Source organism: Thalassophryne amazonica, chromosome 3 (assembly GCF_902500255.1).
Source record: "Thalassophryne amazonica chromosome 3, fThaAma1.1, whole genome shotgun sequence".
Classification (NCBI taxonomy): Eukaryota; Metazoa; Chordata; class Actinopteri; order Batrachoidiformes; family Batrachoididae; genus Thalassophryne; species Thalassophryne amazonica.
The window spans coordinates 131,847,323-131,873,802 of record NC_047105.1 but is presented as its reverse complement, the minus strand read 5'-3'; the positions used below and the strand labels follow the sequence as shown (position 1 = coordinate 131,873,802).

Genomic DNA, 26,480 nt, shown 5'->3' with positions numbered 1-26,480 from the left:
CCTGCAGGAGCGCGCTGAGGAGCACTGAAAGTTGGGCTTGAGACCAGAGGATCCTCAGTTCAAATCTCAGCCTGACCGGAAAATCACTAAGTGCCCTTAGGCAAAGTCCTTAATCCCCTAGTTGGTCCAGGTGTGTAGAGGGCGCCTTGTATGGCAGCTCCCTGACATTGGGGTGAATGTGAGGCATAATTGTAAAGCGCTTTGTGCGTCTGATGCAGATGGAAAAGCGCTATATAAATGCAGTCCATTTATCATTTACGAATTTTTACCATCACAACACCGCAAAGCAAGACAGCAAATTGCAATGTTTGCAAAACCATTGTACTGAGAGGCAGAATTGCAACCTACAATACAGCAAACTTAATCAAAGATTTGAAAAAGCACCACATTAAGGAGCACAAGGATTTTTTTTAGCCAGGACCAGAAAGATGAAAGGAGCCAGCTGGAAGGGTGCGACGATTAACCAGACTGACTCCAAATATGAGTAGCTAAATTAAGTAGTTTTATTTTATTTTTTTGTAATTTCTTGTGGCATTTTGGAAATGTGGAAATGCGCTCCTACCTCAAAATGTTACATGTACCCGGAGCAAGTGTGCCATCTGGTGTTCAAGAGATGAAACTTCAGCCACTGACCCAACAATGGCCCCATTTAAATGTACATAATAAACATGTATACCATTAATCAGTTTTCTTTCTTTCTTTCGCATTTGCATGTGTTTCAGCATTCTACAGAGCTAATTTGTTGGAGAGAGAGACACAGAGAGAGAGAGAACATTGTCTTTTCTCTATAAACTCTCTAAACAAGACCTGCTGTTTCTCTTTTCTCCACTTCAAAAGAAATCCAATTTATGAACTGAAATAATGCAAACCACGTTTTTCTGATAATGTGATTACTGAAGTGCATGTAAATCTGAGAGATCAGATTATTGCAGTTATCTGATTACTAAAAGTTATCTGATTTTTATGGTCATGTAAACGTGCTCCACTACGGGCAGATCAAATCGATGGGGGAGCTCATCTCCCGTGATCTGGCTGCGAAAAAAAAAAAAAAAAGATTTTTTTTCCACAGGGGCACCCCCAAAATTGCGTACGAGTACATGTACTGTTTTGAAAATAGAGTGCATTTCCCCATTTCCAAAATGCCACAAGAAACCACTACAGCAAAACAATAAATAAAAGTACTTCATTCCTTCACCAAATCATCAAATCTAGGCTTGCATCTTAGATGTACCTTCTGGCAAATTATAGCTGAACTTTCAGGTCTTCATTTTAAGAAAATTCTCCTCTATACCACTTTATCATGAAGCTGTGATTCAAAATATCCTCATATAAAAAACAATAATGCTAATAATAATATCAAAGTAAACAGAGCTCTGGTATGTAGCATGGCCCAAGCAGAGGGTCACCCCTTTGAGTCTGGTCTGCTTGAGGTTTCTTCCTCAGAGGGAGTTTTTCCTTACCACTGTTGCTCTGGGGGTTGGTAAGGTTAGACCTTACCTGTGTGAAGCGCCTTGAGGCAATTCTGTTGTGATTTGGCGCTATATAAAGGAAATAAATTGAATTGAATTGAATTGGTATCAGAATCGGCAGATATCTAAATTCAGATATGGTTGGGCATGACCTGCGCTCTTGTGGACCCGGGCAGATGAACTTTGGTGACATGTTTCTCTGAACATAACATGCAGAAGACTTTACAAGAGCTCAACCTTGTGGACAAATTCGCAGAGTCTTACATTTGTCCTGTCCACATCCACCTCCTGCTCCAACCATGTCCACTTAAACCTATTTTTTACACCACTATCAATGTCTTTAACACAGTCTTCATCCTCTCGCTCTGTAATTTTGGCCATGTTAAAGACACAGCTCGACAGACCAAACCTTGCAGAAAATCAAAATGTCCACGTCCGGGTACTTTCAGTTACTTTCGATATTACCGAGATTCTGATTGGCTGAAAGTTTGCTGTTGTAGAAAAAGTAACCAATGACACTGCGCGTTTTAGCTTGCAGTTCCCGTGGATATGAGGAAAGCTTTAACTAGCATGGATGACCCCAGTGCACCCCCCCCAACCCTCATTTTTCACAACGGATTTACGCTGATGTCAGAAATGGTCCAGAAATCCAGAAAAAAGACAGAGAATTCTCATCCCTGTTTAAAAAAAAATTAATTGATGTATTCAACATTTTACTTCTGAGTTAATACGAATTTGCTTGTGATATGTAATGTCATTTGACAGTAGGTCCCTTTGGCTGCTCTCTTGTTTTCACTCCATGTCGCCACAGTAGATCAAATTTGGGTCTGCATGTTGATTTGGCAGAGGTTTTATGCTGGGTGCCCTTCCTGACGCAACTTCACATTACATGGAGAAATGTGGCAGGGGTAGGGTTTGAACTGGGAACCTTCTGCACTGAAACCAAGTGCACTAACCACTTGGATGCCAGCCCTATGTAATGTAGCTTGATATTTCCAGGAAACCAATCAATCAATCAATCAATTTTTTTTTTATATAGCGCCAAATCACAACAAACAGTTGCCCCAAGGCGCTTTATATTGTAAGGCAAGGCCATACAATAATGATGTAAAACCCCAACGGTCAAAACGATCCCCTGTGAGCAAGCACTTGGCTACAGTGGGAAGGAAAAACTCCCTTTTAACAGGAAGAAACCTCCAGCAGAACCAGGCTCAGGGAGGGGCAGTCTTCTGCTGGGACTGGTTGGGGCTGAGGGAGAGAACCAGGAAAAAGACATGCTGTGGAGGGGAGCAGAGATCGATCACTAATGATTAAATGCAGAGTGGTGCATACAGAGCAAAAAGAGAAAGAAACAGTGCATCATGGGAACCCCCCAGCAGTCTACGTCTATAGCAGCATAACTAAGGGATGGTTCAGGGTCACCTGATCCAGCCCTAACTATAAGCTTTAGCAAAAAGGAAAGTTTTAAGCCTAATCTTAAAAGTAGAGAGGGTGTCTGTCTCCCTGATCTGAATTGGGAGCTGGTTCCACAGGAGAGGAGCCTGAAAGCTGAAGGCTCTGCCTCCCATTCTACTCTTACAAACCCTAGGAACTACAAGTAAGCCTGCAGTCTGAGAGCGAAGCGCTCTATTGGGGTGATATGGTACTACGAGGTCCCTAAGATAAGATGGGACCTGATTATTCAAAACCTTATAAGTAAGAAGAAGAATTTTAAATTCTATTCTAGAATTAACAGGAAGCCAATGAAGAGAGGCCAATATGGGTGAGATATGCTCTCTCCTTCTAGTCCCCGTCAGCACTCTAGCTGCAGCATTTTGAATTAACTGAAGGCTTTTTAGGGAACTTTTAGGACAACCTGATAATAATGAATTACAATAGTCCAGCCTAGAGGAAATAAATGCATGAATTAGTTTTTCAGCATCACTCTGAGACAAGACCTTTCTGATTTTAGAGATATTGCGTAAATGCAAAAAAGCAGTCCTACATATTTGTTTAATATGCGCTTTGAATGACATATCCTGATCAAAAATGACTCCAAGATTTCTCACAGTATTACTAGAGGTCAGGGTAATGCCATCCAGAAAACCAGAAAATAAAATATGAATTAATCAGTAGTTTGGTTTCTGCCATAGATACGTTAAGTAATCAATACAACTTATGCACATGAAAAGGCTAGTCTCAGCCACCATTCTAATATGCAGGTTAAAAAAACAATGTTGGATCAAAAAAATCATGTCAAAATTATTAACTGTCACTATGATGAATCACACAGTCAAACAGATCCTATATACCATGACAGCAAGATGCATAAACACACAAAAACAATAACCAATGTTTCTTACATGGTCGACTCTTGTTTAGATATAAAAACTTTCCATGCAAGGCAACTTTTTTTTTAGGTTATGTTGGCCTACCTTTCTTGGTTTCAGCCTGTCTTGCAAATCAAACTGCCCAATTCCTTTGTAGCTGAGTCCAAGCCACCACGGTATTCCCTGCTTGTCCTGCATACAAGCAAACATACAACACCAGCATGTTACAAGTAGTTCAACTTTTACAGGCAGAAGATCTGACAACATAGCCTGCAAAAGAGTCTGGTCCCCCTCCCATTCACAACCGTATCCTCTTGGCCAATAAAAAGCCCAGGCCAATCACAACTGGGGCAGGCTTTATGTGAAGACTCACTGAGGAGCACTGACATCAGCAAGTCCTTTGGAAACTGATTTTTTTCTGCATGCTCTTCAAACTTTTTTAATGACTAAAAAAAGATGCCCTTCCCTGGATTGCCACCTTATCATGGTGGAGGGGTTTGCGTGCTCCAGTGATTCTGGGAGCTGTGTTGTCTGGAGCATTAGTTCCTGGTAGGGCCACCCTTGGCAAATTGGACCCAGGTGAAGAGACAAAGTATAATGTTGTTATATGTACACATATAACAACAGAGTCACCTCGCTGGATTAGACAAATCTTTGCTGTGGACAAGCGACTGGTGGTTGGGTCTACACTTGAGCAACTTGGTTGTGCTCAGCCCAAAAAAACAACCATGTTACCTCCATGTGGGCTCACCACCTGCAAGTGAGAGTGCAAAGGGTCTGGTGTGCTGTTCTAGGGACAGTGGACAGGGGCAAATGCCCATACGGACTGACACTCGGTTATGGTACTTGACTCTTGGAAGGAGAACATCACCTGTCTGATGGGGAAGGAGCTTGAGCTTGGGTGGGAGGTTAAGAAATACCGTATAGAAAAATAGTTGTGCACACCTCTCCACACAGCACGGGCATTGAAAACAAACTCCTGAAGAGGGGCTGGACTCTTTCTCTGGTTTTTATAGCAAAACCAACAACAGCCATTCGCTGATTATTTACTCCACACTGCATGCCATCTTAGTTGAGAGTAATGAGGTTACCGCTCTGTCTATGTAAGGTTTGTTGCTCTGGTTGCTTGCATATCTATCTAATAACATCCAGAGACATTTTTATCTGTGTCCAGCAGTACTGCGCTCAGAAATGAAATATTAATGGAGAGGTACCTGAGCAATTTTCAACTGATAAACTGGCTGTGCCAGGCTACTAAAACCACAGTCTCCCATCACAGCAATTACTCCATTAGGCTCACAGCAACAAGAAAAAAAGATCAAACATGGGACAAGGCATTAAAATCTCTGCAGGTCGGAGTCACTTTTACACTCCTGTTTGATCTCCTCAGACACCTTCTTTTAATAGGCATTTGTAGGAAAATACAACAGAAGATGTGCGCAAAGGCAGGGAAAGAAGGGTATTGTAGAAATGCCTTCTGACTGGTCTTAACTTTAAAACAAAATGAAGTGACAATGTGACAGTTGGTGAGTGATGCTGGTTATAGATCAAGAAGTAGGGACAGAAATGTGATTAAAGATGAAGCTGCTGTGTGACTCAGTGTTACCTTCACTGGATAATAATGGACTCCATAAGTCGGCAGGGATTCCACCAGACTCAAATACCTTTAGAGAAACACCACAACAGGTTAACAGCAATTCAGCCAATTACACATCTTTGGTGTCAGCTGATCTGCAATGAACAGAGCAGGATTTAAGGTGCAGTCACTGAGATGTCACAAACTGATCGATGGCTTTCAGTGCCATGGCAGCTTGAGGGAAAGTCCACAGATCAATTCAAGGTGATAAATCATCTGAACCCAAGTAAGCTGCAGTTACTTTGCAGAGTTACAGACTGACATCCTCTCAAGCCCAGCTGGCTGCCTACTCCACACACACACCACCCCTAATTAATGACACATTCTGGCCCAGTGACAGCCTCTTCAGTGTAAATAGAAGCCAACAAGAAAGAGCTCATGTGTGAAGCAGCAAATTAAAACTGCAACATTAAGAGGAAGGTGGATCCATTTTTGACTCATAATTAATCCTCATTATGATGACAAAAAGCTTGAGAGGAAACATCCAAACTGGAGCACAGTGTGATTTTTCCCCATTCCTGTTGCTGAAGGACCATGTTCCACTTGTCTCTGGGTCAATGCAATATGCCCAAATTGTTGTCCCAATATAAGTTACTTCTTAAAAAGTATCTGAAGGCCTTACTTTGAATCATTTACCTCTTCACAACCACCTTCACTGCACTGTGTACATCTTCTAAACAAAAGTACAGTTAAAACTTCCCTTCTGTCAGTTCAGCGAGGAGACTCTACATTTCTGATGTGAAATTTAGGATGAAAATGATTGAAGTACAGGGCTGGGGCTGCAACTCTCAATTACTTTTACAACTAAGTATTCTACTATGTACTTTTGAGGATTACTGCATTTTCCAGAGTACAAGTCGCACCAGAGTACAAGTCGCACCTCTCCAAAAACGGCTCTTTAAAAGAGAAAATAAATAAATAAATAAGTTGCACCAGAGTATAAGTTGCATTTACCAATTCATGCAAAAAATGCAAAATGAATTTAATCACAGGATTATTTATTTATAAGACAGACAGGGGTTAGGGAGCGCAACAAACAAGCTAATTGGTTGAGAACCAAAATGCGAGTAAAGTGCTTCTCCACTGCACAGATGATCATATGCGAGGTGGACATTAGGCATGTGAATCTCATCAGTGACAATGATTCGATACGCACCTCGATACACTACTAGTGATATGACACATATAGCGATACATGACGATACTGATGATACGATTCACCCCGTTCCCAATTCCATGCGATTTGATATGTATTTGATGGCGATTCAATTCCTCACAATGCGATTTGGTGCAGTACGATACGATTCAACATGATGCAAAGAAATTATACCAAAAATTTAAATAGAAAATAACAAGCTGCAATTCAGTATGGTACTATGGTATTCTTCTTCTTCTCATTCTACTAGAGGCAGAGGATTTGTTTTACTCCTTATAAGAAGCAAATTTACAGGATTCAACATTAAGGAACAGGAATCAGTTCCCTCATATTTGGAACCTATTTCATTACACTTAATAGTACAGTTAACAGTAAGACATCATCACTCTCAATGAGTGACTTAAAGTGAGTCACTCACTGACAGAGTATCGCCTTGGCTAAAGTAATCTGAGATATTTTTCTCAGCAGTTTTGCTGGAGCTCAGTTTACAAACTGCCTCAGAGGAATATCCGAGTTAGGGGCGCAATGGCGGCCACAGCATTCTTTCCAAACGACCTGCATCTTGTCAAGTTTCCCATCTTTTTTAAAAAGCCAAAGTGTCATTCCATCCAGTCCATCACCCAGTTTTGAAAAAATTCCCAGGTCACCCCTCAGCTTTATTCTGTTAATTTATATGTGAACCAACTTCTGGCGCAAAGTGCAGCTCGTGGAAGCGAGCGGAGGTTCTGAATGCAGCGCCACAAAGATTCCGCAAATGGATTACCCCTGTAGCTGACCGAGACGCCTGAACACCCACACCAAGGGCTGAAACTCGCCAACCTGATGGACAATCTCCACCGCTGAAGCCCTGATCTTAGTTTTGACAGAGGAACTGTGGTGTGGAACTGACTTTCGACAAATCAGAATACCAGAAAGAACATTCAGACAGCAGCAGGAAAAATAAATGACATGCAAAGGACAAAACGGCAAAAAAACAAACAAACAAACAAACAAAAAACATGCGCAAGCAGTGGCACACTTCTCCGCCTGATACCTGTTTAACGTTTTAAATGCGCCAGAACTTTCAGATGGACTTGGCTGACATCAAATGACAAGGTGCAGATTTTGGAGATAGCAAGGTGCAGATAGGAAAATTACTTTTGTCAGAAAAAAATGAATATGAACGTATCAGTTCCTCATAGGTTACCCCAGTATGACTGGGGCTTAACTGGTAAAAATTGCAGTTTGTCTAACTGATGTTCTTCTATCTGGAATGACACCCCATTCAACAGGGGTGACAACCTCCAGTGAAACCAGGGCCATTGTTCACTCAAACAACAGCAGCTGCAGCTAACAATGGAGGACCTCATCCTGAAAGAGTGTTCCCTAACCACTATTATCCCAAACTGGGAAGCCCATTCTATGAGTGATGAAATGTTTCCCAGCTAAACAAGAAGTCCAATTGCCTTGACTAAACTTCAGGAAGCTTCTGATCTTTGCCTGGATGACTGAGAACCGACAGAGAGTTACAAATAGTTGTGGTTGAACTGACGTGTAGTTGTGTCACCTGCTGAACACTGTGTACAACATGCTTATTTGTGCACTTCACTTTTCTGTGCCTGCCTCACATCAGCATCAGCTAACAAGTCAAGCTAGCAATATAACGCCCATTATGTGAGCATATAGGGGACAAAATACAGAACAGAACTGTAAAATGCAACCGGAATTCAAACGTTGATAAAATGTGTGGCTGGGGATGATGCCAAATCTTTTTGTCATTACTGCAAATAAGTGATAATTAATTTGTAACGCAGCTCCCAAATGTTCAACATCTCTGTTTCATCCTTGTTCCAGAGCCCTTATCAGAAAGAAGAATCACATCCTATGCTAAGTGGGACCTCATTAACCCACCAACTGTTCTGAAATACAGTAAAAGTTTCAAAACGTTCCCCAGATTTGTTGCCCCTGGTGTTGAAACACAATAAAACACAAGTGAATGAATTGCTACAGTCACTGCAAGGTCTGTGAATGCACCAGTATATACTGTATGCTACTTGTAATACAAGTATATAATAACTAAAGAAATTACTTGAAGCACAGAAACTTCCTTGGTGGGGTTTATTATTCAAACGACTGAAATACGAGGTCTATTAGAAAAGTATCCGACCTTATTATTTTTTTTAAAAACCATATGGATTTGAATCACGTGTGATTGCGTCAGACAAGCTTGAACCCTCGTGCGCATGCGTGACACCCCGCTGGAACAACCAGATCATTTCCAACGTGAAAGCTTTGTTGATCCGGGACCTTGTCTGACTTTCACAAAAAGGCTGAAGATGTGGACATCAGCACTTTTTCGGTACATTCCACCGTTACAGGAGTTTTCTTCATGGAAGGAAAAGCAGAGGGACGTGCCACGGAGCCGTTCATTACGTGGGACAAAACCACCTCGGTGTTGGTCTCACAGGACGGCTTTCAGGTGGATTTCAGACGGATTCCGGTTGCTTTCCAGTCGTGTGAATATCCGACTGTGATTGTGCATGAGCTGGACATGCCAGAACATGTCCCGTGAGGCTTCATCACGGCGTTACTTTGCGCCGAGCGGCTGCACCACGACGTGCGGAACTCCTCCACACGTCTGTCTTAATGTGCCAATGTCCACATCTTTTCACAATTCCTGTGCTAGTCAGATGACATACCGGATCAAGACAGCGTCCAGTTTAAAAATGAACAGCACATTTCACTGTTACAGGAGTTTTTGTCATGGAAAGAGAAGCGGCTCCGCCGCGCGTCGATAATTTCCAACGCTTTCACATTGGAAATGATCTGGTTGTTCCAGTGGGGTGTCAGCCTGTCGATGGGGGCTGGGAGCGCGCCGCGCTCTCAGCAGTTGTGGGCCGTCCTTAAAGCAGCAGTTACACTCCGTAATCTGTTTAATCCCCATAAAATCGTCCCTGAAAGCCATATTAATTTTTCGAACGGTGTCCACCTGGAGGTCTCTCACAGTTTCTGGAAAAAAATTGATGCAGCAAAGCTCCAAATCGTTCAGACATTTATTCGCAATAAAAATCCGCCGAGAGGGGTGGACCACACCTCACTCAAAGCCTGCTCACAGGCGAATGACGCAACCAACAAGCATGAAAAAACTCATGCATGCGCACGAGGGTTCAAGCTTGTCTGACGCAATCACACGTGATTCAAATCCATATGGTTTTTAAAAAAAATAATAAGGTCGGATACTTTTCTAATAGACCTCGTATTCTTGACTTCTTTCAGAGCTAATCTTGCCACGAGTCAATATTTTCCACAAACCTACAATACAGTGATACATAAACAATACAAAAATTTATCTGAAAAACTTTATTCACTTTCAAACATAAAAATGTTGCATTTGATTTCATAACTTACTGTACAATAGCTTGTCCTCTGGTCAGTCCCTTCAGCTTCTTGTAATGCTCAATCACTCTGTCCTCACTACAATAGCAAATAAAATAGACAGTGAAAAATCCATTAAGTGTTCCACATTCCAACCACACAGGGCCTGTGACGAGGCCCTTTCTGTGACAACACATTCTGTCTGCTCAAGCAGAAAATTCCATCTGACCTGCTGGCCCGTGATTGGCTCTACAACTTCTGCAAATGCATCCAATTTACTTGGTACTGTAACCATCCCCTTAATGAGCCCGCACACTCACCTTGGTTTAACACGCAGAGACAGACGTGTAGATGCACTCATATGTGCACCACATGGGCACTTTTTCTTTGCACTGGGTCAGAAAATGTGATGCCCATGAAGACAGAACAGAAATTGTTCAATCAGGCTGTTCTCTCACGGCGCGAACAGAAAATGGTAATTAACATAATCCAGACATTAATTAGTCCACCTATCACAGCGTGGTGCCAGACAGGCCTGTGTGGACCTTACCATGCTAAAGGCAGCGGCACATTTAATTTCTGCAAGCTCATACATGCAGTAGCATTTGTGTTTACTCTTTTGATGGACTGGACTTTTGGGGGTGACAAAAGAACCTGTCCCCACAAGGGAAGGGTACTGAAACTCAGTATTAAACTGGCCATGGGGCTAAATTATTCAAGACCAGAATATTGATGAACCCCACCCTTAACAGTACTGCTTTTGAAACTAGAGAAATTAATGAAATAGAAATGTATTACTGCAGCAGAGCAGAGCTCTCTCTGATTCGCACTGGTTTGGAGTCTGCCTGCATGCAGAGCATTGAGGCAGCTCGTCTCTCTGTTTCTCTTTCTTTCTCTGAGGCTGAGCACCTGTGTGGTGAACAATCCCCCATATGATCAGTGTCAGTTATTTGTTGAAAACAGTGTTGCAGTTTCCTACTGTTGATTGTTTATATTCAATTGGGCAGCGCAGTCTCGTTTGCGGGTGGGTGTTAAAGGGTTATTACATAACGGCTGAGTGGATGTTTGTCATTTGATTGGTGCTTTGTATGTCACATGACATGGATTAATTCATCCCATTTGTGTTGCATTGCATTTAAAGTGCGGCTTGGTTCCATTTAGAGTGCAAATTTGGTTCCATACATTTGGTACCATTGCACTCTGCGCACACACACACACGCATGCCCTCGTGCACACGAGCGCACATGTGATCGTGCATGCGCATGTACACACACACACACGTGCTCGTGCACACACATGCATGCGCACACACACACAAAATGCGCGCGCATGCACACACAAAACAAATCCACTGTGCTGTCTGCGGCAGGAAGCTGGAATGAAAAGCTGGACTCATTCCTGACATGATTTTTTTCACTGCACACAGTCTTTTTTTTGGTAGTACACGCACGCACAAGCGCCGGCCAGGTTGCTTGTGTGTGTGTGTGTGAGCACGTGGGGGACAACGACTACCGAGACATGATTTGATTGAGCTAACTGACGCTGCTAACTGTTGTAACGCACATACACACATAACAAATACACTGTGCTGTCTGGAGGCTGTTAAGAAGAAAGAATTAAAAGCTGGACTCATTTCTGATGTGATTTTTTTTTTTCGCTGCACTGATGTACACAGTCTTTTTTTGTAGTACACACACGCAAAAGGGCCAACCTGGTTGCATGTGTGCGCGCGCGTGGGGGACAATGACACGATGATCTGATTGAGCTAACTGACACTGCTAATTCTTGCAACACACACACACACACACACACAATCCACTCCGCTGTAAGCCGTCTGGATGCATGAAGACCTGTTCACATGAAAAGCTGACGTGATTTTTGGCTGGACTGAGGAACTACACAAAGTCTTTTTTTTATGGAAGTCTAAAGTCAGTGTACAGCATCACTGGACTACACGTTACAATTTGGACTTTAGCAGCAGTGGAACACCAAAATGTAAGCCCCTTTTCTGTTGTTTATAAATTAAAATGTCAAATGACAAGGATCTATTTCAGCCGTTATATAAAACAAATAATGAATAACTCTTTGCCTCGTTGAATGGTATGTTCCAGCTTTCACCTCATGAAATATTTGTACCACTGACCTCATAAACATTCATTATTTGCATAATATATGACGCATATGATGTGATAATCCTACATCCGGGGACTGCACTCATATGTTACCATCAGAAACACATCAGTTCTTGGGCAAATTACAGAGCAAACAAAGTGAAAATGCAAAGAAAAAGTGACGATGCGGTGGAAAGTGGACATGTTTTGGTCTGTTGATGACCCAGAGCTCAAACATATCGAGGCGGATGTGCAGGCGAGAGAACGCAGCTACTCTGTTAAGGTGTGTAGGCTAAAAATTACAGACACACCTCTCCCATTTGCCTTGTCTTCCCTTCTCCACTGGGAACTGACAAAAACTGCTACTGCAAAAGGTACTACACCGTTTCTCGGTGGCTGGCTGTCCCCGCATATGGTCAAATCTAGCGATATCATGCAGAGGTCAAACGAGACCTCATCCATTCATTCATTTTGGAATAAAGCTGTAACATTAAAAAAAATGTAGAAAAAGTGCAGTGTTGTGAATACTTTCTGGATGCACTGTACATATAATGAACCTTTTTATTCTTTTCAAAACCTATATGGATTTGAATCATGTGCGCTTGCATCAGCCAAGCTTGAACCTTCGTGCGCATGCGTGAGTTTTTTCATGCCTGTCGGTTGTGTCATTCGCCTGTGGGCAGGCTTTGAGTGAGCACTGGTCCAGCCCCCTCGTCAGATTTTCATTGTCAGAGAAATGGCTGAGTGACTGCCGCTTTGCTCCATGAAATTTTTTTCAGAAACTGTATGAGACAGCCAGGTGGAAACCATTCGGAAAATTCAGATGGCTTTCGGTGAAGATTCTATCGACGTCACACAGATTAAGGAGGATTACAACTGGATTAAAGACGGCCCACAGCGGCGGAGAGCGCGCCGCGCTTCGAGCGGCCATCGACAGGCTGAAATGACCAGATCATTTCCAAAGTGAAGGCTGTGTTTATCCGGGACGTCGTGTGACTACCAGAGAAATCGCAGAAAATGTGGACATCAGCACTTTTGTGGCACTGTTCCACTTCCACTGTTACAGGAGATTTTGTAATGAAAGACGTGCGGAGGAATTCGCGCGTCGGGATGGAGCCGCTCATGGCGCACAACAAAAAACACCTCCATGTTGGAAACCATTCGAAGATTCAGACGGCTTTCGGTGGCTTTTCAGTCAAGTGAGTATCCGAGAAATTGTGTAACAGCTGGGCATGTCACAACTTGTCCTGTGAGACTTCCAACACGGAGGTGTTTTTTGTTGTGCGCCATGAGCGTCTCCGTCCCGACGCGCGAATTCCTCTGCACGTCTTTCATTACAAAATCTCCTGTAACAGTAGAATGTGCCGCAAAAGTGCTGATGTCCACATTTTCTGCAATTTCTCTGGTAGTCACACGACGTCCCGGATAAACACAGCCTTCACTTTGGAAATGATCTGGTCATTTCAGCCTGTCGATGGCCGCTCGAAGCACGGCGCGCTCTCTGCCGCTGTGGGCCGTCTTTAATCCGGTTGTAATCCTCCTTAATCTGTGTGACACCGATAGAATCTTCACCGAAAGCCATCTGAATTTTCCGAATGGTTTCCACCTGGCTGTCTCACACAGTTTCTGAAAAAATTTTCATGGAGCAAAGCGGCAGTCACTCAGCCATTTCCCTGACAATGAAAATCCGACGAGGGGGCTGGACCAGTGCTCACTCAAAGCCTGCCCACAGGCGAATGACGAAACCGACAGGCGTGAAAAAACTCACGCATGCGCATGAAGGTTAAAGCTTGGCTGATGCAAGCGCACATGATTCAAATCCATATAGTTTTTGAAAAAATATCGGATACTTTTCTAACAGACCTCGTATTTTTAAAAATAAGATCATCACACACATCTTTATATGGTGTATTGCTAGTGTTGAGCTTCATTGCAATCCATCAACTGGCATGGGAGGACCTATGCTTTCAAGACGCATGTACAAAAATAACAGAGAGGGGGATTCCTGTACATTCCCCCACTCCTGAAGTTTCATTTGTACAGGGTTTAAAAATGTGTCCTCCTATTGATGCCACTGCATACCTGGCCAATCAGTACACATTACTGTCCAAGTTTTGGAGTGGTAAAATTCCAAATTCTTCTGGTCCTGGAGGGTTTGAGACTGTTTTTGACAATGCACATACACTGTTGGAGAAACTACGCTGCTGACGTAAACACCTACTGTGAAATCAATGCTTTACAGTGTTGTCAACAGGAATTTTAACCTGGCATCAAAGTGTCTATGTAGCCAAATTTACATCCAAGCAAAAATTATTTATTTCAAGATGCAGTAATGAAGTAAAAATGAAAATCACCTGTGAAATTAAAGTAAAAAATGCATATTATCCTCTATCTGCACAGAATATATCCACTTTTGTGAATCACGATTTGTCCCAACGTCAACATTTTTTAACATTTTCAAAACTTTTATGATGGGGTACAACATTCTGCAACCTCACAGATTACTCACTATAACATGGCCTTATTGGGTATGTAATAGTTTGTTTTTTAACCACTATAGTAAACAATCTGCAATGGGAGATCTGCTTTAATTTAAAATAAAACCTACTAAATAATTTCCAATAAAATATTGGCTCCACTTAGTCATCCTACAATGTCGTAGAAACGTTGCTGGGAATCGACAGTTACATTGAGACAACAGTGCTTTGTAATGTCATGACAAAAAAAATGATACTGTGACAATGTAGAATTGTTTATGGATAGATAACATCATTGTCAACACTGAAAACAATTGTGTTATTAATTTTTGTTATTACTGTTATTTATTTTGTTATTGAAGGTCAAGGTCAAGGTTCATTTATTGCCATTTCTGCATGTAATACACAAAAGCAACAAAATTCCATACTTAAGGCCCTGTGAAGGCATGAAAGTAAAAAATAAGTAAAAGATATGCAAAATATATACAAATAAAATACACAATAAGTTAAACATAACTAAAATAAATTAAACCTAAAGTAAGTTAAACAGAAAAGTCAGAGTGGTGAACTGCTAAAAGTGAATTGTGACCATATTGTACCCAGTCCCGTTACACAGCTTACCAGTAATTCAGAGATGGATGTTCTCTCAGGACTCGAGTGGGCAAAACTGGGAGCTGCTTCAAGTCTGATCTGGCAGTTTCAGCACTGAAACAAATAAGAAATAAATCATTCACAAACAAAACTCCATTGTCTCATGTCAGTACATCCATCCATCCATTTTGTAAACCTGAAGTTAAGGGACATTGGCGTTGGGGGGGGGGGCACTCTGTTTCTGTCTATCCCGCAAATGGCCACACATTTTCTAAGTATCCAGCGAGCAGTATTGGATGTTTGTGCGTCACCTGGAATTTGGCCGACACCTGCTACGAGAGGGATTGAATGGGCTCTCACAGGGCACTTTCTGTCTTTCGGTCGCTGGTGTGCGCGAATAATTGTAGCAACAGGTGTACGAGGCGTTAGAAGCAATTCAGATTTTTCACGAATGCCATGTAATTCCATCTTCGTGCAATAGTCCGCTTCAATCGTGTCATGTGTGAAGAGGCCCTAAGTAAGAATTGTGTGTCAAGATTCTACCAGAATGCACCAAAATGCACCATTTAAAACAACATTTTCTGAGGTCGCATGCCCCCGGACCCCTAGTGGACTTTGCGCCTTTGGCGCTCACGTTATTCTGCTTCACCGCATAATCCGTGCAACACCAAAAAGATTTCAGTCAAAAAGTTTTTTTTACCAGCACCCATGTCTGCTCCCTCACCCCAGTTCAAGTATATTATATTTCATAATTATATACGCAGCAGGCGATCTCACTGTCATGTCACCTGCATGAGCTCTGTTCCACATGACGCGGTGTCCTGCGGCGAGTCATCCACAAGACGCGCGCATAGTCGGTTGGAAAAACGTCAGCAGATGTGGACATGAATGAGACAAGCGAACTGCTTGTCATTCATGTCATTTCATGACTGTATGTCTGTGACCATGGGTCATTTACAGAGGAACAGATAGATTATATTTATATATCACTTGATAAATGAGGTGTTTTTATATTCTGTGTGATTTTAATTTTTCTGTAATACTTCCATGTCCTTCCTGATATGAGGCAGATTCTTGCACCTTTCAAAGAGCAGCTCCGTAACTCAGTGGTAAAGTCTCTGACTCGCAATCAGAGCTTTTGAACGGTGCGGGTTCGCATCCAGTGGGTCGTATGTTTTTTTTTTTTACACATAAGCGGCGCGATGTGGTCCCACAGGAACAGACTTTTGCTTTTTTAAGATTTATTCCACATAAGTGGCCCGATGTGGTCCCACAGGTATCAGCTGTTTTTTTTTAATATTTCCTCCACATAAGCGGCGCAATGTGCCGCAGCTGGCCCTGTGTGTTCCTGCCCGAAAGACACCAGAGCATGCACAAACTCTCGCACTGGGTTCGTGCACGCCTGCCTGTCGGCGCAATGTTTCATGGTGCACTAATTTCGAAATGTTTTGCCCTGTTTCGGCTTTCGTCTGTCTTGATGTGTGCAAGCCTGTTCTGTAATGGAAGTGCTGTTTTAACTGTGAGCATGCACGCACACCTCTCTGCTGTTTTGCAGTCTGTCTGATCACAAAGATCAGAGATATTTTAGATTTTTCAGTTACATCAATGGCAACACTTATAGGTGTGCACAAAGCTGGGCCTCCAGCAGACTTTTTAACAGGCTGTGTTCATGTTGAACGTGCACACACACTAAGTCTTCTCACAGTAGAAAGTGGCTGTGTTTACAGTGACTGCATCAAAATGAACAGTTAACACTTAAAACGAGTCATACCACTACATCACACTTGAATTTTGCAATTAATCGGTGACTCTGTTCTTACGGAACCATTCATTCCAGTCACGAAAGTGCACAAAGTAATCCCGGTGTATCACTGGATGGTCACTAACAGCCTAAATTGAAGTAGTTTCTGTACATTCTTTTTTCTTTCAAATAAGTTTAATGCACATTCGTAATGTATACAGTGTATCAATCAGAGGGCAGATTGTAATGTAGAGTGTAGAGTATGTATTGTGCAATAAATAACATTCTACTGTACCATAAGAAGAACTTGGTGTTGGAGATTTTCTTATGTCTCTTAAGTTGTATATTTAGAGAAAACTAAAGGCTAAAGTTGCAGGAAATGGCCTCCATTTGTACTTGAAACAGTCAACATGCTAGACAGAGAGAACATAGAGAGGGCCGACTTCCTATATGATGCACTGTAATTGGCTGAGCGCCGGCCGCCATTTTGAATGTGTGTAACTGGGTGTTGCTATAGATGCACAATGGCGGCGTTTGTGTCACTCTAGAGTCATATTAGAGACAGAGGTTTCTGTTTATGTGCATTTGTCTTGAATGTGGATCATAACTATCATACCAGCAACAAAAGAAAAACATCAAGATCTAAAGGAACTGAGTGTTTGGCTATCAATTGCATGAAGTACACTAAAACAAACAAGGAAGTGTCATTTTACTCCTTTCCAAAGGACAAAACGAGATGAGCCATGTGCTTGTGTAGTATTGACTGCTAATCAGTGCTATTCAGTACTAGGGATGGGTATCGAAAACTGGTTCCTTTCAGGTATTGTTAAGAAATTATTCGATCCACCGACATCAATAATCTTTTTGCTTAACAATTCCCTTATCGGTCCTTCAGAGTGGCTGTTGTTTTTGGGGGTGTTTGCAAGGAAAATGATTATTTCTCTACATTGATTACAGACCCTGGAGCGGGTCTGTAATCAACTTTTCTGCAGTGTGGCTTTGCTTTGAATCTTGAACCAATCGAAGTGGCGCGATTTAGGTCCTTCAGAGTGGCTGTTGTTTTTGGGGGTGTTTGCCAGGAAAATTATCATTTCTCTACATTGATTACAGACCCTGTAGCGGGTCTGTAATCAACTTTTCTGCAGCGTGGCTTCACTTTGAACCTTGAACCAATCGAAGAAGTGATTCGCAGATCTTCGATCTACTGCTTTGTTGGTTCATTGTTTTATTTCGCTTTATCTTAATTTTCCACCGCTAAAACCCTAAAGAGCATATGTCTGTGAGTAATATTTACCTTTTTATGTTAAACTGACCTGTTATGGTCTTCTGAAACAGTTGATAGATGTATTTTATAACTTAAAAACGGGACAGATGCTAACATGTTAGCATGTCTATGGCATTTTCAATGTTAAAGTTAGCATTAAGCTGTTGCAACTGTCAGCATGTTTGTGTGCATTTGTTTTCTATATAATAATTAATGGCTCAGCGTTTGTTGTCGTAAAAGAGTCAAATGTATTACAAATTGTAATATTTTTAAATGTATTTTTGTTTACATATTAATAATAATAGCAACAACAACAATAATAGTAATAATAACTAATAATGTTACAATACAATTTTAGAGAAAGAGACAAAAAGTGTTGTGTGGGCCGCTGAAGAGGAGGTACTGCTGGCCCACCACCACCAGAGGGCACCCTGCCTGGAGTGCGGGCTCCAGGCACAAGAGGGCGCTGCCGCCTCACAGGAGCAGCCGGGGTGACAGCTGTCACTTATCACCTACGACAGCTGTCACCAATCATCTGATCTTCAGTGGTATATCAGCAAGACAACATCTCCACCTCTTTGCCGAGATATCGCTCTACCGAGGAGGTAACGTACTCAGCCGACTTTGTTGTCTTCCTGACAGGAATACCTGTTGCTTTGTGTGTTGGATAGCAGATATTTTGTTTCCTTTTTTTTCCGACGAGAGGTGGAGGTGGTTTCCCACCATACGTGTTGCTGGGTGCAGACGCACCCACATCTAACTGTTTTTGTTCCTCGCCAGCAGTACCAGATCCGACAAGCGGAGGCAGTGGCCACCTGGGAGTTCGGGACTTGGCGGCTCCAGTATTCCCGGGGTTCGGTGGCGGAGGAAATCGTGTGGTTCCAGTTCTGCTTTGGACAGACGTCTCTTATCTTCGAGCCTGCCCACGCGACACAGTTTTGTGAATTGACTTCATTGACTATTATTGTAATCTGCTGTGTTTGTTGTGCTATTCACAACAGTAAAGTGTTGTTATTTGACTTCCTCCATTGTCCGTTCATTTGCGCCCCCTGTTGTGGGTCCGTGTTCCTACACTTTCACAACAGGATATCTCGGCCAACGTCATGGACCCCGAGGGGCGTCAACCGGCTGTTGAACGGCCAATGGAAGAGCAGGGCGCACAGGCGTCTGCAGGAGGCATGATCAGTGAGTTGCAGCGAATCCTCACCGCTTTTACGGCTCGGTTGGATCTAATGACCGAGCAGAACGTCCTCCTTAACCGCAGGGTGGAGGCTCTCGCCGCGCAGGTGGAAGCGCGCCCTCAGGGCGCTGCTGCGGCTCCCCCTCCTGTCGATCCTGTGCGCAACAGTGACGTTCCACAGGTCGTTCAACGACCCCTCCCACCTTCCCCTGAAGCATACATAAGCCCTCCAGAGCCGTACGGGGGTTGTGTGGAGACGTGCGCGGACTTTCTTATGCAATGTTCGCTAGTCTTCGCACAACGTCCCGTCATGTACGCGACTGATGCTAGTAAGATAGCTTATGTGATTAATCTGCTTCGCGGTAAGGCACGCGCTTGGGCTACAGCGCTCTGGGAGCAAAATTCACGACTCCTTCTGATGTATGATGGGTTTGTGAGGGGATTCAGAACAGTGTTCGATCACCCAAATAGAGGAGAAATCGCTTCAGCCGCGCTGCTGTCAATGAGACAGGGGCGCCGAAGCGCAGCTGCTTATGCAGTCGACTTCCGCATCGCGGCTGCGAGGTCCGGCTGGAATAGCACTGCCCTCCGTGCCGCCTTCGTAAATGGACTGTCGTTGGTCCTGAAGGAGCACCTGGTGGCTAAGGACGAACCGCGGGATTTGGACGGGCTTATTGATCTCGTTATACGATTAGACAATCGGTTAGAGGAACGCCATCGGGAGCGAGGCGAAGGACGTGACCGGATACGCGCCGCCCCTCTCCCTTCCGGGTTCGAAAAGGGGCCGCCCTCCCCACGTTCCACAGCCGCAGCGCTTTGTGGGGCAACAGCTCCCCCTGTTGACGTTGTTAGGGAGACGCACAGGGCCAAAATGGGGAGGCTGATCCGTGGAGAGTGTTTTCTCTGCAGCTCAACAGAGCACACACAGAGAGACTGCCCCAAACGGCCAAAACGTCAACACTCGCCCTTAGAGACTGGGCTAAGGGGGGGGGTCAAGACATTCAAGTGAGACACACACAAATTGCCACACGACTCCCAGTCACAATCCTGAGCGGGGATTTAACCCTTCAAGCCCAAGCACTGGTGGACACGGGGTCAGAAGGGAATCTGCTAGACAGCAGATGGGCAAAGGAGGTAGGGTTCCCTCTGGTGGCGCTTCCTTCGCCGTTGCAGGTGCGGGCACTAGATGGCACCCTCCTCCCTTTACTCACACACAAGACACAACCAGTAACTCTGGTGGTGTCTGGAAACCACCGGGAGGAGATTGAGTTTTTTGTAACTCCTTCTACTTCCCGCGTGATTTTGGGCATCCCATGGATGTTACAGCACAATCCCCGGATCGATTGGCCGTCTGGGGTGGTGGTTCAGTGGAGCGAAACCTGCCATCGGGGGTGTTTAGGATCCTCGGTTCCTCCCGGTTCCCAGGCTAAGGAGGAGGTCAAAGTCCCTCCCAATCTGACGGCAGTGCCGGTTGAGTACCACGATCTGGCTGACGTCTTCAGCAAGGATCTGGCACTCACCCTTCCCCCGCACCGTCCGTACGATTGTGTCATTGATTTGGTTCCAGGCGCTGAGTTCCCGTCCAGCAGGCTGTACAACCTCTCACGACCTGAGCGCGAATCAATGGAGACCTACATCCGGGACTCATTAGCTGCCGGGCTGATCCGGAACTCCACCTCCCCGATGGGGGCAGGTTTCTTTTTTGTGGGCAAGAAAGATGGCGGACTTCGTCCATGTATTGATTACAGGGGGCTGAATGAGATTACGGTTCGCAACCGATACCCGTTGCCATTATTAGATTCCGTGTTCACCCCCCTGCATGGAGCCAAGATCTTTACTAAGCTGGATCTTAGAAATGCGTATCACCTGGTTCGGATCCGGAAGGGAGACGAATGGAAGACGGCATTCAACACCCCATTAGGTCACTTTGAGTACCTGGTCATGCCGTTCGGCCTTACCAACGCCCCCGCGACGTTCCAAGCCTTGGTTAACGACGTCTTGCGGGACTTCCTGCACCGATTCGTCTTCGTATATCTGGACGATATTCTCATCTTTTCTCCGGATCCTGAGACCCATGTCCAGCATGTACGTCAGGTCCTGCAGCGGTTGTTAGAGAACCGGCTGTTTGTTAAGGGCGAGAAGTGTGAGTTTCACCGCACTTCTTTGTCCTTCCTGGGGTTTATCATCTCCCCTAACTCCGTCGCTCCTGATCCGGCCAAGGTTGCGGCGGTGAGAGACTGGCCCCAACCCACCAGCCGTAGGAAGCTGCAACAGTTCCTCGGCTTTGCGAATTTCTACAGGAGGTTCATTAAGGGCTACAGTCAGGTAGTTAGCCCCCTGACAGCCCTGACCTCTCCAAAAGTCCCCTTCACCTGGTCGGATCGGTGCGATGCCGCGTTCAAGGAGTTGAAACGGCGCTTCTCGTCTGCACCCGTTCTGGTGCAGCCCGATCCTAGTCGCCAGTTTGTGGTTGAAGTGGACGCCTCGGACTCAGGGATAGGAGCCGTGCTATCCCAGAGCGTAGAGACCAATAAGGTCCTTCACCCGTGTGCCTATTTCTCCCGCAGGTTGACCCCGGCCGAACGGAACTATGACGTTGGCAATCGAGAACTCCTTGCGGTGAAAGAGGCTCTTGAAGAGTGGAGACATCTGTTGGAGGGAACGTCCGTGCCATTCACGATTTTCACTGACCACCGGAACCTGGAGTATATCAGGACCGCCAAGCGGCTGAACCCCAGGCAAGCCCGCTGGTCACTGTTCTTCGGCCGTTTTGACTTCCGGATCACCTATCGCCCTGGGACCAAAAACCAGAGATCGGATGCCTTGTCCCGGGTGCATGAAGACGAAGTCAAAACGGAGTTGTCGGATCCACCGGAACCAATCATCCCGGAGTCCGCTATCGTGGCCACCCTCACCTGGGACGTAGAGAAAACCGTCCGGGAGGCCCTGGCACGGAGCCCGGACCCCAGAACCGGGCCGAAGAACAAACTTTACGTCCCACCAGAGGCCAGAGCTGCAGTCCTGGACTTCTGTCATGGCTCCAAGTTCTCCTGTCATCCGGGGGTGCGAAGAACCGTGGCAGTTGTCCGGCAGCGCTTCTGGTGGGCGTCCCTGGAGGCCGACGTCCGGGATTATATCCAGGCCTGCACCACCTGCGCCAGGGGCAAGGCTGACCACCGCAGGGCATCGGGACTGCTCCAGCCGCTGCCTGTGCCTCATCGCCCCTGGTCCCACATCGGCCTGGATTTTGTCACGGGCCTCCCACCGTCCCAGGGCAACACTACCATCCTCACGACAGTGGACCGATTCTCCAAGGCGGCCCACTTCGTGGCCCTCCCGAAGCTCCCGACTGCCCAGGAGACAGCGGACCTCCTGGTCCACCACGTCGTCCGGCTGCATGGGATTCCAACAGACATCGTCTCCGATCGCGGTCCCCAGTTCTCCTCGCAAGTCTGGAGGAGCTTCTGCCGGGAACTGGGGGCCACGGTGAGTCTCTCGTCCGGGTATCATCCTCAGACCAACGGGCAAGCAGAACGGGCCAATCAGGAAGTAGAACAGGCCCTACGCTGCGTGACTGCCGCGCACCCGGCGGCCTGGAGTACCCATTTGGCCTGGATCGAGTATGCCCATAACAGTCAGGTGTCTTCAGCCACCGGCCTCTCCCCGTTTGAGGTGTGTCTGGGGTACCAGCCCCCGCTGTTTCCGGTGGTTGAGGGAGAGGTCGGTGTGCCCTCGGTCCAGGCCCACCTGCGGAAGTGCCGTCGTGTGTGGCGCGCCGCCCGTTCTGCTTTGCTAAAGGCCCGGACAAGGGCAAGAGTCCATGCAGACCGTCGGCGGACCCCGGCCCCTGCGTATCGGCCAGGGCAGGAGGTATGGTTGTCGACGAAGGACATCCCCCTCAAAGTGGACTCCCCCAAACTGCAGGATCGTTACATCGGTCCCTTCAAGATCCTTAAGGTCATCAATCCAGCCGCAGTGAGGCTTCAGCTTCCGGCCTCACTGCGGATCCATCCTGTTTTCCATGTGTCCCAGATAAAGCCGCATCACACCTCACCCCTCTGTGCTCTGGGTCCGGCACCGCCTCCTGCCCGGATCATCGATGGCGAGCCGGCTTGGACTGTGCGCCGGCTCTTGGATGTCCGTAGGATGGGCCTGGGCTTCCAGTATCTGGTGGACTGGGAGGGGTACGGACCCGAAGAACGCTCCTGGGTGAAGAGGAGCTTCATCCTGGACTTGGCCCTCCTGGCCGATTTCTACCGCCGCCACCCGGACAAGCCTGGTCGGGCGCCAGGAGGCGCCCGTTGAGGGGGGGGGTCCTGTTGTGTGGGCCGCTGAAGAGGAGGTACTGCTGGCCCACCACCACCAGAGGGCACCCTGCCTGGAGTGCGGGCTCCAGGCACAAGAGGGCGCTGCCGCCTCACAGGAGCAGCCGGGGTGACAGCTTTCACTTATCACCTACGACAGCTGTCACCAATCATCTGATCTTCAGTGGTATATCAGCAAGACAACATCTCCACCTCTTTGCCGAGATATCGCTCTACCAAGGAGGTAACGTACTCAGCTGACTTTGTTGTCTTCCTGACAGGAATACCTGTTGCTTTGTGTGTTGGATAGCAGATATTTTGTTTCCTTTTTTTTCCGACGAGAGGTGGAGGTGGTTTCCCACCATACGTGTTGCTGGGTGCAGACGCACCCACATCTAACTGTTTTTGTTCCTCGCCAGCAGTACCAGATCCGACAAGCGGAGGCAGTGGCCACCTGGGAGTTCGGGACTTGGCGGCTCCAGTATTCCCGGGGTTCGGTGGCGGAGGAAATCGTGTGGTTCCGGTTCTGCTTTGGACAGACGTCTCTTATCTTCGAGCCTGCCCACGCGACACAGTTTTGTGAATTGACTTCATTGACTATTATTGTAATCTGCTGTGTTTGTTGTGCTATTCACAACAGTAAAGTGTTGTTATTTGACTTCCTCCATTGTCCGTTCATTTGCGCCCCCTGTTGTGGGTCCGTGTTCCTACACTTTCACAACAAAAATAACCTGATTAAAACCACAACAGAAAATATAAAGCCAACTAACAATGAACATAAATACAGTATATAAATTGTAGCTTGTAGTATACTCAAGAAAAGTTCAAGAAAACGTCACTCCACTGCAGCAGCCAAGCTGCCCCAGTTGCACACAATCAAAATGGCGCCCAGATTACGTCATTTTTTTGGGGGGAGTCGGCCCTCTCTATGTTCTCTCTGATGCTCGAGCTTCCTCTGAAGGAAGGCCTATTTCCCAGAACTATTTCCTTCTGGGAAAGATATTCACAGATAAGTTCACGGCTCAACAATCTTAAGAGAAACATTGTAGAAAAACAAACAACATTAGTTTCTAACCTCAGGAAGGTAGACAAGAGCTGCAACCTCATTTTTTTACCAATATGAGCCGTCCTCTGAGCTGGAAAAATGACATTGTTCTGAACGAGCAGGCAGCTGTGAAACCGAAAGTTAGGGACCGTCTACAAAGTGCAAAAATGACAAGACACCAGAAAAATATTAAATAAATTCAGGTGCGGTGTCACCAAATTCACTGAACACATCAGTGGGTCCTGTTGGTTATACTACAGCACTCAGTTTGGAAAAAAGTGCAAAAATTGAATTTTAGAGATTTTTTTTTATAATCAAATAATTAATAAAATGAGCAATAAAATTCACTAATTCACTAAGATTCCATTTCCAAATGAGGCTTTACAGTGTTCCACAATATTCTAAGCTTGAGTATTCCACCAAACACTGAGGACTTGTGGCTCTTTGTCAATCTACACTTTTGTTGCTTTAATCATTTTCTGTTTAAAAACTGCTGTTCATACTCTGGACACATCACTGGTTCACATGTTCACATGTGAATGTCCACCTGCAGTGACAAAGGCTTGCATTTTCACTGGTAAGACTTTCAAACTCCTTCACCATGAGAAAATACCAAGTCTGAAATGAGGACTAAAATATGGTCCAGAATCTAAAACCGGTTCTAATTTGTGGGTGATAATGACAGAACAGCTTCAAAGTTCCTATTTTTTTAATCACTACAGTGGTCCCTCGCTATAACGCGGTTGACCTTTTGCGGCCTCGCAGTTTCGCGAATTTTTTTAGTGCAATTTTGCATGCTTTTTTTTTTTTTTTACAGCGCATTGTGTTCTGCATTCTCATCAGGCAGGCCAGTCGCGGCCATTGAACTCTACACTACGTAGTGTAGAGTTCAGTGGTCATGGCACTGGTTGGCATCACCGCGATTGGCTACGAGAGAGCACACGCATTGTGTTCTGCGTCTTGATTGGCTAAGGGACTGTACACCATTGTCAATTAGTCTCCTCCGTGCCGTGTCTCCTGTACAGTACAGAATGCAGTTAGCTTGCCAAATTTGTTTATAAGAATCTTCTCGCCCAGAAGAAAAAAGAGTGCCAACAACTACCCATAACTGTGTTCTTCACTCGGAAGAAGACACCTGCACCGAGGTGTCACTCAGTGGAAAAACACGCTACAGCGGAGCGGCGCCAGGATGAAGTGGCGCGGTCAGAGTGAAATACTGGTCAGTCACTATTAATAATTTCTTATGTGTCCAACCTTGTAGGTTGATCGTTAAAATTAAATTTGTTAGTTCTAAAAGCCATCATAATTAATTATAGGAAAACGTTCTATTTTTATTTCTCAAACAAATGTTTGGGCCTGAAAACAAGTTTTGATCTTTGGTTTCATTCTATAATACTGGACTTATTTTTCTACTAAGGTTTGAAAAGTGAGAAAATGTTAATGCCTCTTTGAGAGAAGTGTATAAAGTGTGTAGTGAGGGGTTTTACAGCCTTAAAACATCTATAATAATTGTAAAAAAAATAACGCTGACTACTTTGCGGATTTCGCCTATTGCGGGTTATTTTTAGAATGTAACTCCCACGATAAACGAGGGACCACTGTACATAACCAACATATGTCTTGTTACTTCACTGAGTAATATTCATGACTGAAACAAATCTTGAAAATTTGACCAAACAAGTTTTTCAAGGAGTCATTTTTACTGTAGTTCCTGAAACGATTTGTGCCGTGCAAAAAGCCCTTCGGACAGTATGGAGAATTGTTATCTGTATGACTGTGCTACGGCAAGTTGTTTTGAATTTCTACCTCAAGGCGTGAAATAATTCATGGCTGCAAAACTAGA

General features: G+C 45.0%; 1 protein-coding gene across 1 annotated transcript in view; it reads right to left on the bottom strand.

Annotated features, from left to right (window-relative positions):
* Positions 1-26,480, bottom strand: part of frmd4ba (FERM domain containing 4Ba) — a 152,095-nt gene that overhangs the window by 56,218 nt on the left and 69,397 nt on the right. Inside the window, exons 8-11 of the mRNA XM_034167457.1 lie at positions 15,134-15,217; positions 9,958-10,023; positions 5,385-5,442; positions 3,884-3,970 (exon numbers count right to left, since the gene is read on the bottom strand). Of these exons, the coding sequence (XP_034023348.1) occupies positions 3,884-3,970; positions 5,385-5,442; positions 9,958-10,023; positions 15,134-15,217 (295 nt within the window). The remainder of the gene's footprint in view (positions 1-3,883; positions 3,971-5,384; positions 5,443-9,957; positions 10,024-15,133; positions 15,218-26,480) is intronic.